At 41.7% G+C, this 13,535-nt stretch overlaps 1 protein-coding gene across 1 annotated transcript in view; it reads right to left on the bottom strand.

Moving 5' to 3' along the window:
* Nucleotides 1–13,535, bottom strand: part of lamb2l (laminin, beta 2-like) — a 64,012-nt gene that overhangs the window by 15,487 nt on the left and 34,990 nt on the right. Inside the window, exons 6-18 of the mRNA XM_085781108.1 lie at nt 13,203–13,391; nt 12,480–12,543; nt 11,953–12,155; nt 11,642–11,762; nt 10,913–11,101; nt 10,444–10,623; nt 10,233–10,345; nt 8,925–9,004; nt 5,854–6,010; nt 3,882–4,022; nt 3,396–3,557; nt 3,156–3,277; nt 387–507 (exon numbers count right to left, since the gene is read on the bottom strand). Of these exons, the coding sequence (XP_085637234.1) occupies nt 387–507; nt 3,156–3,277; nt 3,396–3,557; nt 3,882–4,022; nt 5,854–6,010; nt 8,925–9,004; nt 10,233–10,345; nt 10,444–10,623; nt 10,913–11,101; nt 11,642–11,762; nt 11,953–12,155; nt 12,480–12,543; nt 13,203–13,391 (1,842 nt within the window). The remainder of the gene's footprint in view (nt 1–386; nt 508–3,155; nt 3,278–3,395; nt 3,558–3,881; nt 4,023–5,853; nt 6,011–8,924; nt 9,005–10,232; nt 10,346–10,443; nt 10,624–10,912; nt 11,102–11,641; nt 11,763–11,952; nt 12,156–12,479; nt 12,544–13,202; nt 13,392–13,535) is intronic.

Genomic DNA, 13,535 nt, shown 5'->3' with positions numbered 1-13,535 from the left:
GTAGAGTTGGTAAATTAAAAGTACAGTATAAGACTGCAAAGCAAAAACAAGAAGACAACAGACCAACTTCCTCAAGAATACACCACCAACTGAAAAAGATTATATTGTACTAATAATGTAATAAACCATCTTAGCATTTTTTCATTCTTTATACTTGTATGTTTTAGCTTTATTAATGTGCTTTTGACAAGAGAAGACAGTGACAACAAAGTCGCAGGTCAGCTAACTGAATCAGAGAGCATCAAGCTGTTGAATCAGTTTGGTAATTATTTCATGCTGGACTCAAACAGCGATGCAGATGGATCCAAAGGCCTGACACCTTTGAAACATTTCACCTGGACAGAGTGGTGATGATGAGTATAGCAGGCTGACAAATTTTAGCTCACCGAGTCGATTAGAATAAAGGCAGTTAGGTGTCTGTGTGAGACACCATGGCGCTGGAACCTGATTGAAACCACATAACGATTGCTGGGCTCAAAGCAGAACGGCCTGGGCATCTGGATGTATCTGGAGGAGAAAAAAATCATCTGTTACTCTCCATGTCCTATCACCTCTTTTTTTTACACTCCCTGTTGACAGCCAATGTCACATAATTTTTATTACCTGTGAAGAAACTTTCATTAGGTCAGTGAAGTGACTGGAAGTATAATTCCTGCCTCACATGGTCCTACCATAAGGTTATAATATTAAGTTGGACTCCACAAAGAATAGTGGCAGCTAATGGGGGTCCTAATAAAACAATAATAAGTGTGTACAATCTAAATGTTGCCAAACATCCACTTAGTTAAAGGGAATGTAATAAAGTGTCCGTATTACCTGAAGTTTTTTGCTATAGGTTTGTAGTACTGAGGTAACTGTCTCAAGCCTCAACAGCCTTAAGGACGTTTTTCATTGATTGAACAATTGGACAAAAATAGTGTTTATATATTGTTCCACAAACACAAGAGAAGATGGAAAAAGTTTCACAATCAAAAGGAGCTGAAAAGGTTCAAACACAAGAGAAAGCAGGCTGATTACTGTTGCATTAAAAAAACGTTGCAGGTCAATGCCAACTGTGATCATGACCATGATGTGTGACTGCAATGCATTAAGGTACATTGCTTGCTTAGTGACCATCGGTTGTAGGCTACACTACTTTTCATGTTGTTTTGTGGGATACAATGAGTCCACTATAAATCCTCACTAAACATTTGGACAGCACTACAAAATGCCGTAGTCACTATACAGTCCACTCTATAGTGGCGAGTGAGGGATTTTGGAACTAATGTTCACCAAGCAACCGAAAGTGTTTGCTGATGAGGTCCCTCCTCATTGAACTCCCTGGAGGGGGGCCTTACTGTTAGCAACTTGTAAACTTCAGCATTGTCATTGTTTGCCACCTCTAGACAGATGTTGTTGAGTAAAGAACCAAAGTTTGATGGTGAACTCATATTTCTTCCTGACTAGTAAACAGCTAATGTTGATGTTAGCTGAGTAACCATAGCAAAACTCCTTTGAAATCAAGATGAACTGATCTGTTAACTTCCTCATTTTGATGTTATGCTCCTTCTTACATCTCTGCCTGACTTGATCCACTCTCTACCTGTACTTGGCATCCACCCCTCTGTCTGTCTGTCTGTCTGGCCTAACTTCGCTAATTGGTTTTGGCTGAGGAACCCACCACGGGAGCACGGAAGCTCGGCCACGGTTCGCTGAGGCAGCCGGATCCAGGCCGGGTCTGACTTCTTAGTTCCAGATGAGTTCAGACTTTGAAAGGCTTTTCGGCAGATTGAAACTACAAGCTTAGAATTGGGTTTTCACTGTTTTATTATCCCAGATCTGACTCACCGCTGCAATTGATCTTACAGGGATACTTAACATTTAATCTTGTCTGATTTGCGATAAATCTGCTTAAAATGTATTAACTCTGAAGTAGTGCCATATGTTTTTATATCATAAGATACATGAGGAACATACATGTCATTTGAGGTTTTTTATGGTATCAAGCACAAAACAATAAGGTCTCAGTAGACTGAGGCAGCATGAGGACAGTCCAGTGTATGATTCATCTGATTTATGTACATGGTCGTCGTCGTCATGCTGTAAAGCATTTTGAGTGGTCATTAACAATAGAAAAGCTATATATAAATGCAGCCCATTTAAATTATCATTCCATCTCATTATTATTGTAACAGAGAGTATGTCCATTTACATGTGTAATACCAACTATTTTAAGTTATCGTACTGTAAGTTCAACAAAATCCCTGCTAACTGTGTTCAGAAAATCACAACAAAGACACAACAGTCCTACTTGTGTATCATTATTCATCCATCCAATTCTTATGCAATTTAAACCTGCATGGCTTAATTACTTGTTTAGTGAAATTATGGCCTTTGGCATAAGCCAATTGAACTGTCTCACTGCCATGCCACAACTGCTATGTCATTTTGTTGGATTCATTCTAAATAAAACACAGACCCCTGAATATCTGAACTGACGAGAACAGACAGACTAACTTTTGACCTGATGATGGCAGGAGTTGAAAGGTTTAATGATCATCAAAGTGATTGCAATTATTCCTGGGTGGGACATGAAAAAGAGACCTGAGACAATGGAGAGTGAAATTACACAAATCCGACTTACTGACATGTCTGGCCTCTTTCTGTGCAATCTTTCAGTCACAGTTTATCCTGACACTGTACAATTGTTACGACTATCTTTGATCTGTTAATGGATTTAGGGAGAAAAGCTTGACAATGAATCTGGACCAGGTGCGCGGGTGTGGAATGTGCTGCTTTCCCGCCTGAATGTACCTTCCACTGATTTTTCTTTCCTTCCAGTATTTACATGAGTAAACAAAGCTGTTGCCCCTTCATTCATGTGACTGTAGTTAAGGTCTTACACAGCCTTTCTGGTATGTTTGTCCTCCTGACAGAGATTCAATAGTAAAAATACCACAGGGTGCAGTGAGGTAAGAATATAAATACATGCCTGGCTCACACAGTTCACACAAGTCCAGGCAGGTTTGAGGGAAAACAATGTGATGGTGCAAAACAAACCAGATGAAGAGCTGGGTTACCTGGAACAAATCTGTCAGTGACTTGAATAAACACAGAGGCCATAATGGCCCCTCTCTTAGACTTACATACACACATACACACAAAAGTTGTGGTACCTGTTGCGGTGCGGCAGAGTCACAGTGTAGAGCTGCTCAGTTGGTAGGAGGTTTCCACACCTGAGACTGGAGGGCAGCAGGACGGAGGTGATACTAACTACGGCCTCCCAGTCCTCTGTGGACTACACACACACACACACACACACACACACACACACACATACACAAACAAAGCTCAGTTCAACAGACTCATTAATTAAAGGAGTTTCATCCTGGAATCACGTCCACATACTAACAGACCTCAGGTTCGTAGCGGATCATGATGTCGTACTCCATGGCGTAGGGGATGTTGTCGATGGTGAACACCAGGCCTGCTCCATCTTTGATGCGGGCGAAACCAGGTCCTGTCCACGTCACCATGTGGCTGGGAGTGTGCTCTCTGTGAACTGTCCTCACATCCGGCTGAGAGACACACACATCACACACAGACTTTTTATTCTCACTATTCCCAATATACTGTACAGACACATGTGTGTTGGACAGCAGCTCTAAAAGCCCCTTAATGTAATTAACTCATCTCCTTTTGTGGAGTACCCAGACATTATACTGTAGAGACGCCATCAAACTTGAAAGCTTTAACTGATTACTTTCACCTCCACAGGCCTCTAGATGTCCTGAAAAACCACTGATCTCCACTGTTTATGTCAATCATGCTCTCCCTTAAATTCATCAGTGTCTTTTCCATAAACCATAAATAAATGCACTGATTCATAGTAAACATCTCACCGTTTGCTGAAGCTGGCGGATGCGTCTCAGCGCTGCCCGGTGCTGCTGTGAGTTGGTGATGCGACGGTGGCGACGGTGACGCCTCAGCTGGTTGCTGAGGTGCTGGACGCAGTCCGTCTCTGCCTGAGGACGAACTTGGCCCTGAGAGAAGAGATGAGAGGATTAAGATAAACTAAAAGGTAAATTAAAAAAACATGAGGCTGAGTGTGTGTTGGTGTCTGTGCTTTGCTGGGTCAGTTTGAAATAATGACGGCACACGAAGGCATTTGACTGTATCCTGAAAACCATGAGCCTCTTTTCCAGATGTCATCTAACAAGTCCATCAGAAGACACACCGCTCAGTGTCCTCCACAGTTTTTTCTGACATTCTGGAGTCCATACTTGTCTTTTTGTCCACATTCCTAACGCTGTGATGTTGCAAGTGTGGACTGTCTGAGCTTGCCCGGAGGGCTGGCTGGGGAAGTAAAGAGGTGGAGGGGTTGAAAATGAGGTAGTGAAAAAAAACTGACAGAAAAAGGAAAGAATGTGAGAGAGGGGGCAGACAGAGATGGTAGAGGATAGAGACGTGGATGCAGCGTAGGGGGAAGAGTGATGGGCAGCGGAGATTAGTCAGTGACAGCAGGAACAGACTGTGACACCACTTTGTCGGTGTCCTTGATGGAAAAGAGGAAGGTGAGACTTAAAGGTCACACATTGGATAAAGTGAGATGTCCATGTCTTTTTTTTATCACAATTGTATCCACATTCCGGACTGCTATCAGAAAGAAAATTGTTTTATAATACAGAAATAAACCCTCCTCTCCTCTGCATTGTAGAAAAAATGGTGAATGAGGCAACTCTTTTATCAGTTTTGGATTATGGTCATTTCATAGATGCACTCATCAGCCACGACTCTGAAGCCCCTGTACTCAGTTTGTCATTCGGTTTTAAGATTTATTATGAGAGATAGTTATAACACACATCACTGTGACATTTATGCCAAGGTTGGGTGGCATTTGCTCTCTGTCAGTTTTGAGAGGTGCTGAGTTTTATTCATTTGTAAAGTTGTTTGTTTCACATTACTTCAGTGCTTTCATATGTCTGTCTGCAGGTGCTGGCTGTTTTGTGTTTTTTTTTCTTTTGTGTGTGTACTTTGTGCTTTTATTTATCTTTGGCTCTTTAAATTCCATTGTGTTTGTGTTTCAGCTACTTTTACGTGCTCAACATTGTTACTCTGTGCTCAGCTACATTGTAAAAGGTAGGTCCATTGTGTAATTCTATTTTAATGTCCTGGTTCTACATTTAATTTTGTTCATTCGTAGCAGCCATTGTTGGTGCAGTACAGGAATGATAATGATACTTATTCCCCTAACAAACACGACCTTAAGTGGAGTCAGAACAATATGAAAGCCCCATCTGAAACAGTCATAACATCACATTATCCAGCATCATCCAAGGCCTGTTTGATGTGCAGCTGTACAGTCTGTGTGAGATACAGAGGACATGCAGAAGATGATTAAATCTCCTGCGAGGAGGGTTCAGACAAGTATCTTCTATACCTCATGAGAAAAAAGGCTGGATCATACTGTATAGTTCATGGATGTGATGTAGAAACATGTTTACACAAACACCCTGTAGATACTGACATTGCAGTGAGAGCTAACAGAAACATGCTTTCGGATCAAGGATGTCAGATGCACGGTTCACTTGCTGAAAGAAGGAATGGTTGTTTGCTTTTGTGCCTGTTTTCAAATCATGAGAAGACACACAGCACTCTCATGTTTGTCCCTAAAGTATAGAGAGACTGAGGGAAGTGAGAGCAGTGGCATGGATCAGTTCAAAGGGTTCATAAGGGTTCTAAAAGGGTAAATTCTCCGGTGTGTTGCCGTTTTACATTCTTCTCTCACATCTTCTCTGGCTGAAGGTCTGTAACTGCGACCTGACATGTGACTTGCACTGATCGACACAGACGGGGTGGTGGAGTGGTGCTCACCGGTAGTGCAGGGTCGGCGGGGGAGTGTCCAGTGGCCTCTTCTGCTTCGTATTTATAGTAATCCAGAGGGGCACAGAAATACCCAGGCTGCACCTCTGAACACTGTCGACCAATCAGGTGTTTCCTGCAGTCGCACTGGCCATTCTCCATCATGCACCTGACATGAGAGAAAAACAAGTATAGTTGTCTTTTGAAACTGACTGACCTTGACAGTCTTGTCTTCTGCCTCCCTGCCTTTATCTGTCACTCAGCAACAGGCTTTGCTTTTGAAATTTAATTATTTCTTTACAAAGCCTTACACAATGCACAAACCATCATTCTCAAGACAAGAGCAAAAAAAAAGAATGATTAAAGGTCTTTTAATTTTCACATATACGACAAAAACATATAACTTGTGCATGGCAGTAAAGGTAGGGTTGGAGATCCTGGAAAAACGGTTCTAGCAGGCCACATTTTGAAAATACACAGGTCACACTGTGAAATACTAAACAAATATAAAATGCTTAGCTTTGATAATCTAATGATGTATTCTGATGTCCGTTTAGTGTACAAAATAATTCATAATGTTGCCCCTCCCCCATTGAAAACCTCTGCTCTGAGCATTCCACCAGAGCTTTAAGATCTGTCTCAAGTGGAGATTGTAATATTCCTAAGCGTAGCTCTGCCTTTGCTCAATCTGCCTTTTCTTTTAAATCTGTCAAATCATGGAACAATCTTCCAACTAATCTGAAATTTTGTACAGACTTCAATGTTTTCTCCCGGGAAGTCAAACAATGGATCCTAAGAAATCAGTCATGTCAGCATTAATCATGAGCCTAAATTATTTTTAACCTTGGCAAAGTGTGAAGTATTTTAATAACTGTATGTTTCTTTCTGATATGAAATAGGCCTATGTCCTGAGTGTTTGTGATGTGTGAGAGGGTGTATATGCATATGTGTATGGATGTTTAGAACGCTATGTAAATTGATAATTAGGGCCACGGGCAATCGCACCGGGCACTACTGTTATTGTGTGGATTTTTTCTTATTATTATTATTTTTCCACTTCCGGACGATTTTCGATTCGCAGGACAAATTATATATCAAAACGTGCGGTTTGATCGGGATCGGGGTGCTATTACTTTTCTCAACTGTTTACGAATTTTTCGCGACTACGTCGCGAAAAACTGCGCAAAAATTTTGCATGTAAGTCAATGGGACGGGCGAAAAAAAAAGACCGAAAAAGACCAATCATTGGAGTTTAACAAAAGTCTACTGCTCAGGCATACTTTCACCTAGAGACTCCATTTAAACTTTAAACAGTAGACACAAGTCTTGTGTATTGTCGCATTACTCCACGTTTTGATAGGTCATATAGTTTTTGATCAATCCCTGATCAATGACCATGATCATTTTTGGAGAAATTATGAGTTTATAATGGGTGTGTATTGCATGGAATGTTCGTGTCAGAGTGCGTGACATCATCGGTTAGAGTGGGAGAGAGTGAAGAAACATTCTGTATTTTTTCTGGATAAATTGCCACCACGGCCACAATTTACACTCTACAGACCTAATTTTTTCAGAATTTGTAAGACAAACTTGTTATCTCTCATGTCATGTGCTCAAAATATCAGAGAGACTTACAGAACTTACAGAATCAGCCTCTGAGTGCGGCCACGTCTGTCCCTGCTCCTCATTGAGTCCAATACAAATATTTTCTGAGAGGAGCAGAACGGCCTGATGTTTTAAAACTGCCAGCGTCGCCAAAATATTTACTGTAGAAACACCAAATCGTACCGAAATTTTCAGTAAGTCCTTAGAGCAACGTTGATCTGTGTTTTGTTCTGATAGGAGTTACCGTTTTCTCATGCTAAGCCTAATTGTGAGGCCGGTTTAGAGGCAGAAAATGGCTGTTTTTCTCCACGTTTCTGTCTGTCTCAGCCTGCGGGGGCCCCTATCGCCGTGGTAACCTCTTTGATCCTCAGGCCAGGGCTCGTTAACTTCATAAACAATCCACCTGGCGCTCGTTTAAATGTTTATAAACACAGACACAGCTAAATCAGACTGACACAGGATGCAGCTACTAACTAACTATGTGACAAGTCAGTCACACACACACACACAGACTCTAGAGCCAGCTTCATGTGATTACAGTCACACACACACACACACACACACACACACACACACACACACACACACACACACACACACACACACAGGTAACCTAATGTGGTTACAGCTCCTCCATATCAGTGCTTATAGAAAGATGATCATGTGTCTGTCTGATCAGCTCTGTCTTGACCTTAAGATCGTGGGTTTGATTCCCATGTTGACAGAGATGGCACAACCCGCAGTAGCTCCCGTGGCCCATTCAAAATTTCCCGAGAGGAAATTTTCTAGTTCTTACCTTTCTATTGTTCTTATTCACCTGCCCAGTGACTACGGATGGAAAGTAGCTAGTAAGCTAAATCCGGTACAAGGCATCTCTTCTCATCTCGAGACTAATGTTATTTTGTACATTGTCCCTGATACAAATAAACTTATTAAATTAAATTAAATGTCCAAGCCCCTTTCCTCAGACTTCTCTCTGAAGCCACGCCTCCACCTTCCCGCAGATTGCCAGAGCCACATTGCCACCCACCAGACTGGAGTGTGATCCAATTGATTTTTTTTTTTTACAGGATTGTCCGTCCCACAGGTGGCTGACTTTTTTCATTTTTGTGAAATAGCATTCAATTAATTGGTTGCAATCGAAGTGTGAAGAGAGTTTCAAACAATTTAGTAAAAAATGCTCCAGAATAGGATCTCCAACCCAACCTGTAAGTAAAAGATTCATTTTTAAAAGATTCCATTGCAAAGTACTTAAAAAAATATGTGAAATGCAGATGTTGGAGAGGAAGAATCCCACCGTTTGAACAAAATAAATCTCCAGGCCAGCAGAGAGTGAGGGGCCATAGATAAAGGACAGGAGCATCCAGAGGAGTGGCCCCGTACACTTAAATCACTGGGGATGAGTCGATTGCTTCCCACATGACCAAACTATGCTCAGATATTTACCAATTTAGAATGGGCATGAGTTAACTCTGTACCTGTTATTGAAGGCTCCACCAAAGTCACAGTCACAAGGTCTGCAGCCGGCCAGGTCGTTACTGAGCCCCCAGTACTCAGGCTGCAGGGACATGAAGACATAGAGCTCAGAGAGAGGTTGAACAGTGACAATGTGTCTGAAGCTCTCTTGACCACTTGACCATGTATAGCTTATACAGTTATACAGCTATGAATACCTTTAATGACGCACAGAGATACTCCACTGACAGAACTGACATGAAGACAAAGTAAAACAGGTTGAGTGCTTGGTGCAGTAAGTACAAACACATAACTTGTTGTCTTCTTTCATACGACTACATACAAATGTTCAGGGTCTTCCTTAATAAAATTCACAATTAGCTTCAGAATGAATGAATAAGACGCCAAGAAAACAAACCGGGTCCAGAGCACATCATGAGCACATCAAAGAAATAAAAAAACAAACAGGAGTTCAAAACTATTATCTGAAAAAAAAGAAAAGGAAAACAGTGCCAAGGTTCAAGAGAAATCATCAAAAAATAATTAAACAAATTTTCCTGTCTTCTTTTCCAGGCTTGAGAAATAAAACTAGCCCACTTTAAACACACTGAAATTAAACAACCACTCCAACTTCTGCTCATCAGAGCACCAAAATATTTCAGATTTCATACCTCTCTCACGTCGCCATACTTTGTACAATATAAAAGGAAATGAGACTCACTTTCTACTTCATCTAACTCACACATCTGCCATATTCTATTCTCCGTGAGAATATTCTTAAATCGACCAACCTCAATGGCCAGAGGAAGAATACCAGATCTCAGCTGTGCAACTAAAGACTTTGACTCTGTAAATGTGATGTAACATATAATTCAGGTCCAAAGTTAGATTTAACCTGCATACTGTATGTCCTTAATTTTGGTTTTAATAGAACATTTTCAAACCATTTCTCTTCAAATTTCAATAGAAGCGTATTTTAGTTAACATTACAACACAAATTATACCTGTAAATATACACCATATCCACCTCCTCAAAAACTGAAGGGGGAACTATGTAATTTACTCCATATAAATACCTTTTTTTTAAATTCTATCCTCTGCCATTTTGTTTAGTCGATTCCACAGTCAAATCATTTCACATTTTCGTTGTACACATCCTGGAATCCAGCCCATATCTCCCTCTATGGCTGGAATTGGCGCAAATCTATGAACACCCAAAAAACATCTTATAGCTCTATTCTGTATAGTATCTATAGCTTTGGACTCTTTAAATCCCCACACTCCTGCAGCATAATTCAGTATGGATGTAAAGGAGAGCAGCTGTTACTAACCAGACACTGGTTGCAGTAGCGACCAGTTACATATCTCTTGCAGGAGCAGTCACCACTGATCTGATCACAAGGAGCTCCCATCATTATGATACCACGAGGGTCGCAGTTGCAAGCTGATGGGAGAAACACACACACAGAGTAAGATAAAGGCTGATGTGCTATTGACAGATCTTAAATATTGTAAAATTACAGCATAGAGTATATAACATACGCTGGCAACCCAGCGGGTCATTCTGGCTCAGGCCGTAGTATCCCTCCTTGCAATCATCACAGCGTGTGCCTTTCACGTGGGCTTTGCAGCGACACTGTCCTGCGATCATCCCCATGTCTGGGTCGGTGTGACTGTCACACACTCCCCCCTCCAGTGAGCCCACCGGGTCACAATCACAGGCTGGTGGTCAGATGAAGAGTTAAAGTTGTTGCTTGAAATATATGATGTCACAATACCATAGATGTATAACTAGTTCATATGTACCCACTGTTACAGTACAAGAGCAATACAAGTGAAACAGATCACCATGTAAGGTGTTACTGGTTGAGGTGTTTAGCTCTTTGAACAAAGTGAAAAACTGGTGATTTTGCATAAACACATGGACATTTCCAAACCCACTGGTAGATTTTTTCCCCCAAAATGTTTCAGGCAAAATAACATTTGAACAAAACACGAAGAAATGACTCACCGACACAAACCCGTGGGTCTCTGATGTCCCTCACAGGGTCCTGGTAGTAGAACGGTTTACACATCTCACAGTTGCGTCCCATGGTGTTGTGCAGACAGTCGTCGCACACGCCTCCGCTGGCGTTACCCGTGGCCAGATACACCGCCATGTCAAAGTGACACTGGCTTGAGTGGCTGTTGCAGTTACACTCTGAGAAAAAGAAGGCAAACAGAGCGTTCACCAAACGCCAGGGCACGACAGCTCCTCACATCGTCTTTTACACTTACACTTTACAAAATCTACAGATGCATAGCTATACTGTATACAACAGCAGAAAACAAGATCTTTTTTGAAATAAGCTGCTTTTATGAGTTCATTTTTTTATACCACGATACATGCACAAGTATAGCACAAGAAGTGATGAGGTGATATGTTTAAAAAAGGTGGTTACTGCACATGCAACACACTGTGTTTAGTACACTGTTGCACAGATCAATATGTCATGTTTCTGCCTCTACCTGTACTGCCTGTGATGTCCATGCATGTGTGTGTCTTGTGTGGCCTTGTTGTTGTGAATGTCAGACAGGTGGGAGATATGTTTGAAATCCTTCAGAGAAACTCTTCACACTCAAACAAGCAGCACTTTCAAGGTGAATAAACATAACACAGTTCATGCTCTCATTAGAATTTGATGAGGCCATGTGTGTGTGTGTGTGTGTGTGTGTGTGTGCGTGCTTATGAGTGCTCCACCTCTGCAGGTGTGTGGATTATCTGCCTCAGCTGGTCTCCATGGCAGGTCATTGTGGAAGTCTCGGCAGCGCTCACAGTTCAGTCCCTCTGTATTATGTTTGCATACACACCGACCGTGGATCTGACCAATCAGAAAGCAGCAAAGACATAACATAACATAACATAAACGTTAATGTGGGCTTTTCCAGTAATGCCATGACAACCAGTATTGAACAAGCTTGCACCAGGATCAGCTTCTGTTTATTCCCAAACTGATTTACATACAGTAAATATTTTTCTGTGATGTTGTCTGGTCTGGTCCTTGAACTCACCATGCCGTTCTCTCGGGCGTCGACCCCCGGCACCGGGGCGCACTCTGAGGCGTGGCCGTAACAGAAGCAGCTTCCTCTGACCACCAGCTCGTAGATGGCGTAATAATATTTCTGCAGGACGTCGAAGCGTCGGTCCAGCAGGTCGTCTCCCAGAGTGTTGAGCTTGGTGAAGTTGATGCGCAGGTTGGTGATACGCAAAAGTTCTGGAAAGGAGAAAAATTGATTTTTGTTGCTCTGATCTGTGTGTTTTGGCATTTTGTTATCAGTGTGGGATCATTTACATATTTCACACCCAGTTGAGACAGAAAAGATTACACAGATTAAGGTTGATGAAGAAAATATAAAAGAAGAGGACAGCATTCATCAAACAAGAGAAAACAACTGGTTGTCTCAAACAGAGGTCAGTTCAGAACTTATGATATGTTTGAAAAGTTTGTAGTTTAACAACAATCATCTGCAACACACTGCTGTGCTGCTGATGTGGTGCTGTTAGTGGTCCATATTCAGAGGCGGCAGTCTTCACTGACCTTGGATGTCCAAGCTGTAGGGATCCTTAACATGAATGGCAGGATCCAAAACTTTATAAATGACCTTGAGATCAGAAGAGACATTTTTCAGATCGAGAAAAAACCCATTAGATTCTCTGATTAAAGAGAATTATATCTGACAAAAACTGGTGTTGAGCAGAAAACAGGTGCATTCATGTAGAATTAGTTTGGTGAATTAAATGATGAATACAACAGCTGTTATGAGTCAATTAAAAAGTAGCCTAAGTAAAAGTAAAAACTGCATTAAAACAACACGTGTTAACCCTAACCGCCCCAAGGGAGTTTGTTTCAATTTGCTGTGTTAACTAAGAGGTCTGTGCAGACAGCTGTGTGTTTTAATGAGTGAAAGTCTCCAAGAGAAAGAAAACGGTCTCAGCACACCTGAAGATGCAGGTGTGTAGGAGGAGGGCATAACCCAAAATGCAAAATTTTTGAAGCTCCCGCACACTGTCTCACTCTCAATTATTTTATTAAAGCAACGTTTCGATCAGGAGTATGACCTTCATCAGGCATCAATGAGTGAAAGTCTGAAATTTCAGGAGCTTTGTGCAGTGTTTTCTTTTTCTATTTGCAATAAATTGGGTTTTTCATCACATTTCTCACATTCATTCAACAGACATTAGGAAAGTCCTACACTTCTGCACCTTATCCTACAACATACCCTCGCTTTTTTATTCTTATTGAGTATTCTCAGACTCTCACCTCTCCGTTTGTGGAGGGCTCGATGTCGGAGTAGCGCTCTTCACAGATGATGTCGTTGATGTGGTGCAGGCCGTTGTGCGGGACGCCAGGGAACGTCCTGGTGCAGTTTGATGCAAAGTAGCGATAGGGGCGCCACGTGCGTCCGAAATCAGCCGATCGCTCGATGATCATGGCTGCAGGTCGGAAAGTCTGAGGAGATGAGAGGGAGACAGAGAGAGGCTGAGCTGTGGACTATGTGAGAAACTACACTCAGGTCTGTGATAACAAGATGCAGGGATAAGCAGCTTGTCAGAGCGACTTATCTATGTTTAATGTTTGTGTTACTAACAGCAC

Source organism: Trachurus japonicus, chromosome 7 (genome assembly GCF_045865225.1).
Source record: "Trachurus japonicus isolate A0001 chromosome 7, Traja_1.0".
NCBI lineage: Eukaryota > Metazoa > Chordata > Actinopteri > Carangiformes > Carangidae > Trachurus > Trachurus japonicus.
Note: the sequence above shows the minus strand (reverse complement) of the source record. Positions and strands in the feature narration are given on the sequence as shown.